Source organism: Heterocephalus glaber, unplaced genomic scaffold, assembly GCF_053883595.1.
Source record: "Heterocephalus glaber isolate CG9 unplaced genomic scaffold, H.glaber_assembly_v1.0 deba00001523, whole genome shotgun sequence".
NCBI classification, from domain to species: Eukaryota; Metazoa; Chordata; class Mammalia; order Rodentia; family Bathyergidae; genus Heterocephalus; species Heterocephalus glaber.
The window spans coordinates 19,518,464-19,525,713 of record NW_028258327.1 but is presented as its reverse complement, the minus strand read 5'-3'; the positions used below and the strand labels follow the sequence as shown (position 1 = coordinate 19,525,713).

Here is a 7,250-nt window from a genome sequence, read left to right as displayed (position 1 = left end):
AGGTTGCCTCCATTCACAAAATACCTTAAGAAAACTGTTGCTCAGAGAGGCTGGAAATTCTCCTTTAGGAATAGCGTCATATAACATGGGAAGCACTGTCTAAATCCAGGCACACTTTCTTGTAAGGTCTTACTTCAACTCAAGTCAAATTTTATTTCTTTCTGGGATCTTCGGTGAGAAATTGGCAATAGCACAACCCTAAGGCTATTTTATTCTTTCAATTCAGACACCCATGTATACTCATTCATCAGAAAATGTAAGAAATACTTAAGTTGTTGATAGGTAGCATTAGGAATATAACAATTGGGAAGAAAAGTGGCGATCAATTATTGTACCTAAGACCATTGCCAAAAGAAACTTTAGTAGCTTTGTGATCTTGGCTTAAATGCTATTTAGGGTGACTTTAGAAATCTTTGGGCCTTCAAGTGGATTAGTTTTTCCATTTTGTAAGAGGAAGGTTGGGTGATCAAAATCTTTTTCTGGAGGCTTTTTGGATAAAGTTGGCTGGTGTGAAGTGAATTATTATGGGGAAGATTCCCCGCAGTAAAAGCTTGAAGAGTTCACACTCTTTCTTCTCACCAGGTGTTTTGTGCTACCTGATGTTTTTTGACCCACAGAGACCTCTGAGTCTTCCTGGGAGGACTGGCCCTGCTGGACTTCTCTCAGTTCCCTTCCCAGTGTGGCTCTCTTAGACTTTTCCAAGATTAGCTGCTGCTGGAGCTCCTCAGATGTCTTCATGGAGGGTGGAGAACTTGATTTCTAACCAGAGCTGCAACAGAAAGCCTCTCCCTTGGATCAGGGTGGATCATATTCTTGAGCAAATTGTGAAAATCTTCTGTGAGCTCTTGAGGAATGTCCGGAAAGTTACCCTTGAGGATGTGATGCCACACTATACCATAGGAAGGTAAAGTCTCTGTCCCTGCAGCCACTGCAATTGTTAATCCTAGGGCAAATATATTGGCTTTGGGAAGGTTTTGGTAATTCTCTTGCAAAATCTCATTAGCTAGGAAGCAAGCATCTCCTTCTTCCACTTGGGGTTTGCTTATTGACATCACATGTCCCAGGTCACCAATTTTATACATTACACTGGCAGAGAGAAACCAATCGGCTTCATTTTCAACCTCTTCTGGGACTGCAGGAGAATCACTTTGTGTGTTATGACAAATGAAGATGTTACTCGGCTTGATGTCCAGGTGTACCATGCCAGAGTTATGGAAGTACTTAAGCCCCAAGGAAATTTTCAGAAGGATGTCTCTGAGTTTTGGCTCTTGGAAGTGATTACCAGACTTCATATTTTCAGATATAGCAGCTTGCAAGCTCCCACCATTGCAGTATTCATTCTGAATGATCACATAGTCATCTTCTGCCCATGAGGAATAGTAGTGTACCACGTGGGGGTGATGCCCAAGAACTGCGTGAGGATGAACTTCACACAAACGCAAATTCCTGAGGCAGAAAAACACTGAAAATATTTATCAAGGTAGTATACTACAGTATCCATTTTTAACTCATCATAATCAATACTTAAATAATTTTAATCACTTGGCATACAGCAAAAGAAACTTGCCACAGTATTCTTTCACTTCTCCTCTCATTCTTTGTGTTTTTTGTTATTATTCTAGTTCAGTGGTGGCAAACCTATGGCATGTGTGCTATTGTGTTTTTCTTTTACAACAAAAGATGTGGATATAGAGTTATATTTTCCTAAACTGAAACCTCGATATTGAGATTTAATTGCAGTATTGGCACTTTGCGATAAATAAGCGAGTTTTGGGGTGCAATTTGGCACTTGGTCTCTAAAAGGTTTGCCACCACTGACCTAGTTTATTTCAATGTATATTATAAACTCTGCAATATATTGTAATTTGTTTTACTTTTTTAAGAGATGTATACTTGAAAAAAGTCTTGTATTTACTTACCATTCCTCTGAATAGATCCAAATTTCCAACTTATATTACAAAAAAGTTCCTTTATCTTTTGTAATGCATGCTTGGTTCCAATGTACTCTCTCTGATTTCATCTGAAAAAGTCTTTGCTTTTGATTCATTTTTGAAAGGTATTTTAAGTGGGTATAAAATTCCCACTTGACAAAGTTTTTTAAAAAAGCAAAACTTTAAAGATTTTGTTCCATTTATCCTAACAGTTCCTGAAAAGACTTCTATTTATCTTTCTTAGTGATATTACTCTGTACATGGCCTGTCTTTTTGTCAGTTTGTCATTGATTTTTAGCAATTTAATTATGGTATTATAAACTTCCTTATGTTTTTAGCTTGAGATTTATTTTTTTAGACACTGGGACATTTTTCAGCCATTATTGCTGGAACTGTTTTTCTATCCGTATGTTACCCGCTCCCCTTTTCTGCAAATCCAATTAGTTATATTTTGCTATTTAATATTATTCTACAGGAACATGCTGAATCAGCCTGCACCCAGGCAACAATCCACCGGACCCCCCCCCCCCATACAGCCACCTGGTTCCACACTACAAAGACACAAAGAACAACGGACCACCAGACCATGGTACTGAGTTCCGCTGCTCCCGGCCCAGAGGTAAGGGCTTCTGAGCTGCCGTCCCACTGCTCCTGGTCCAGAGGAAGGAGCTTCCCAGTCACCATCCACCCTGCTGCTCCCAGCCCAGAGAAAAGGGCTTTTGGGTCACCTTCTGTTCCACCGCTCCGGCTGAGAGGAAGGGGCTTCCAGGCTACCATCCCTCCCACCGCTCCCGGCCCAGAGGTAGGGGCTTTGGAGCTGCCATTCCACTGCTCCTGGACCACAGGAAGGAGCTTCTGGGCCACCATCCCTCCCACCGCTCCCGCCCCAGAGGTAGGGGCTTCTGACCTGCCATCCCACTGCTCCTGGTCCAGAGGAAGGGGCTTCCTGGCCACCATCACTCCCATGGCTCCCCACCCACAGGAAAGAACTTTAGAGCCACCATCCCTACCCCTGCTCCTGGCCCCTGTCCCACCTCTTGCAGCTCAGAGGAGGTAATCTGGGCAGGTGCCAACAGCTCCCCCCACCCAGACGAAATGAGAAAACACATAAATTAAGTCTCAAAACCAGACTTGCAGATCACCTGCAGCAACCCCAAAGGGAAATGAGATGGAACACTCTGATACTCAACCACCTGGACCCACTAAACTGGCAACAAAAGGGGATCTGGAAAAAATGAAATCAGAAATAATTTCTCAGATAACAGGAGAAATTGTGCCCCTAGTGCAAGACATGATTAATAAATCTAGAGAGGAGCTCAGGAACATGATGGAATCCCAAACAGAGGAAACAAATGGAATCCATAAAACAGATTCAAATAGATTTCCAGGACATGAAAAACTCCACTGAAAGTCTACACAGCAGAATGAGCCAAGGTGAGGACAGAATTACAGAGAGAGAAGATAAGATTGCAATGAGTGACCAGGAAAAGAAAAATTGCTTCAAAATTATAAGGGAATATGAGAAATCAATCCAGCAGCTGCTAGATGATGCAAAGAAGAATAACATAAGACTGATTGGAGATAATGAAGAAACAGGAGAGAGTGCAGATGACATAAAAAATCTGGTCACAGAAATAATGGCATAAAACTTCCCAAGCAGGGGAAAAGAGCTTGACATACAGATAAGTGAGACATATAGGATTCCAAATAGCCTTGATCAAAAAAATCTATAAATAGGCATATAATTGTTAAGATTCCAGAAACACAACAGAAGAACAAAGTTCTACAAGCAGTTAGAGAAAAGAAACAAATCACATACAAAGGAAAGCCCATCAGAATCACAGCAGACTTCTCAACACAAACCATCAAGGCAAGAAGAGCTTGGAGTGACATGTTCCAAGCCCTAAAAGCAAACAGCCTCCAACCCAGATTGATGTACCCTGCAAAACTATCTTTCAAAATGGATGGAGAAATAAGATACTTTCATGACAAAGAGCACCTTAGGAACTTTGTGAATACCAAAGCAGCACTCCAAAGAATTTTACACAATAGCCTAGGAACAGACATTGAGGACCACAACCCCAGGAGGCAAAGCAGAATGAACCCATCTGGCATGACAAGAAATTAAATGGAAAGGGAGAGAACCCAACAAAAAGAAAAAGTCATGGCAATGACAAGTCAATACGTTTCAGTTATAACCATCAATGTTAATGGTCTCAATTCACCAATCAAAAGAAATAGACTGGCAGAATGGGTCAAGAAGCAAAATCCAAGGATATGCTGCATACAAGAAACACATTTAATTCAAAAGGAAACTCATAGGCTGAAAGTTAAAGGGTGGGAAACAATACTCCATGTGACAGGAACCCGAAAAAAAACAGGAGTAGCTATCCTCTTTGCAGATCAAGTAGATTTCAAACCAACACTGATTAAGAGAGACGAAGAAGGACACTACATACTTGTAAAGGGAAGAAGCCAAGAGGAAGAGATGACAATCATAAATATCTATGCACCAAACACTAGTGCACCCAATTATATAATACAAATACTAACAGACATGAAAAGTCATATATGCACTAATACAATTGTAGTGGGGGACCCCAACACCCCACTGTCACAAATAGATAGATCAACTAGACTAAAAATAAGTAATGAAATACTAGAACTCAATTGAACTCTTGAACAAATGAACTTAACAGATGTTTACTGAGTCTTCCACCCCACAAAATCAGAATACACATTCTTCTCAGCTGCACATGGGTCATTCTCAAAAATAGACCACATACTCACACATAGAACATGTTTAAGTAAGTGCAAAGGAATTGAAGTTATCCCCTGTATATTATCAGATCATAGTGCAATGAAATTGGAGATCCATAGCAAAAGAAACTCAAAAAATTTCATAAACACATGGAAATTGAACAACACACTTCTGAATAACCAATGGGTCACAGAGGAAATTAAAGAAGAAATCAGACAGTTCCTTCACTTAAGTAACAGTGACAATACAACATATCCGAATCTATGGGTCACAATGAGAGCAGTCTTACGAAGGAAATTCATAGCAGTGAATACACATATTAGGAAAACAGAATGATCCCAATTAAACAACCTGATGCTGTACCTAAGATTCTAGAAAAAGAAGAAAAGGACAACCCCAGAGCTCATACAAGGGAGGAAATTATAAAGATCAGAGGAGAAATCGATGCAATGGACACTAAGAGAACGATACAAAAAAATCAATGAAGCCAAGAGTTGGTTCTTCAAAAGAATCGACAAAATTGACAAAACCTTAGCCAACCTTGCCAGAAAAAGGAAAGAAAAGGCCCAACTGCATGCAATTTGGAATGAAAAGGGTGAAATTACAGCAGACCCAGCAGAAATCCAGAGGATTATCAATACCTACTTCAAGAACCTATACACCAAGAATATGGACAACACAGAAGAAATGGACAGACTCCTAGATACATATGAATTTCCAAAGTTGAACGAAGAAGACCTAAAAATTCTGAACAACCCAATAGCAACCAATGAAGTTGAAAATGTAATTAAAAACTTATCAACTAAGAAAAGCCTGGGCCCTGATGGTTTCACTGCTGAATTCTACAAGACATTTAGAGAGGAACTGCTGCCACTACTGTTGAAACTCTTCAATGAAATTGAAAGGGAAGCAATACTCCCAAATTCATTCCTGGAAGCAAGCATCACCTTAATCCCCAAAGCAGAGAAAGACCCAACCGAAAAAGAGAACTATAGGCCAATCTCACTAATGAACATAGATGCAAAAATCTTTAATAAGATAATGGCAAACAGAATGCAGAAGATCATCAAGAAGATCATGCACCCTGATCAAGTGGGATTCATCCCAAGGATGCAGGGATGGCTCAACATACACAAATCAATCAATGTAATACACTATATCAATAGAGCCAAGGACAAAAACCATATGATTATCTCCATAGATGCAGAAAAAGCATTTGACAAAATCCAACATGCATTTATGATAAAAACCCTACAAAAAATTGGAATAGATGGTCTCTACCTCAAACTGATAGAAGCCATCTATGAAAAACCAACAGCCAATATCATACTAAATGGTCAAAAACTGAAATCTTTTATACTAAAATCAGGAACAAGACAAGGATGTCCACTATCACCACTCTTGTTCAATATAGTTCTGGAAACATTAGCCACAGCAATTAGACAAGAGAAAGAAATAAAAGGAATAAAGATAGGAAATTAAGAAGTCAAATTGTCATCATTTGCAGATGACATGATATTCTATATAGAAGACCCCAAGAACTCCACCAAAAGTCTTTTAGACTTAATAACCAAATTTAGTCAAGTAGCTGGTTACAAAGTCAACACACAAAAATCAGTAGCTTTCCTCTACACAAATGACAGACTCACTGAGAGAGAAATAGGGCAAATAATTCCTTTCACAATAGCATCCAAAATCTGAAATACCTAGGAATCAACCTAATGAAAGAAATCAAAGACCTCTTCTCTGAAAACCATGGCACTCTGAAAAGAGAGATTGAAGATGATATCAGAAAATGGACAGACATCCCCTGCTCCTGGGTAGGAAGGATTAATATAGTGAAAATGGCCATACTTCCAAAACTGCTATATAGATTTAATGCAATTCCAATTGAGATCCCAGCAGCATACTTCATGGACCTCGAGAAAACAATCCAAAAATTCATTTGGAACAAGAAGAGACCTAGAATAGCAAAAGCAATTCTAGGTAACAGAGACATGGTAGGGGGTATCACAATCCCCAACCTGCAACTCTACTACAAAGCTATTGTGATAGAAACAGCATGGTACTGGCAAACAAACAGACCACCTGAGGACAAGTGGAACAGATTAGAAGATGAAGAAACAACTCCAGACACACTCAGCCATCTCATCTTTGACAAAGGAGCCAAACACCCTCACTGGAGGAAAGATAGCCTCTTTAATAAATGGTTTTGGAAAAATTGGGCTTCAACTTGCCAAAGATTAAAACTAGACCTATATCTCTCACCATGCACTAAACTAAAATCAAAATGGATTAAGATCTAAAAATTAAAATAGAAACTCTGAACCAGTTGGAACAGAGGTTAGGTAGAACCCTTGAAGACATCGGTGTAGGAAAAGATTTTATGAAGAAAACCTCAGTTGCCCATGAACTAGTACAAACAATCAACAAGTGGGATCTCTTCTTATTAAAAGGCTTTTGCACAGCAAGAGAAACCACCAGCAGTGTGAAGAGACAACCCATAATGTGGGAAAAAATCTTCACCTGCTCTTCCTCAGACAAAGGTCTACTATCTT

General features: G+C 39.5%; 1 protein-coding gene across 1 annotated transcript; it reads right to left on the bottom strand.

The window, feature by feature from the left end:
- Window positions 1–522: 522 nt before the first annotated feature.
- On the bottom strand, window positions 523–1,466 carry LOC101702827 (wee1-like protein kinase 2; the record flags this gene model as incomplete). Its single annotated transcript, XM_087187889.1, is given in 2 exon segments — window positions 523–746; window positions 749–1,466. Coding segments are annotated over 2 exon segments (942 nt in total), but the record flags the coding sequence as incomplete, so codon positions are not given.
- Between the last annotated feature and the right edge of the window lie 5,784 nt (window positions 1,467–7,250).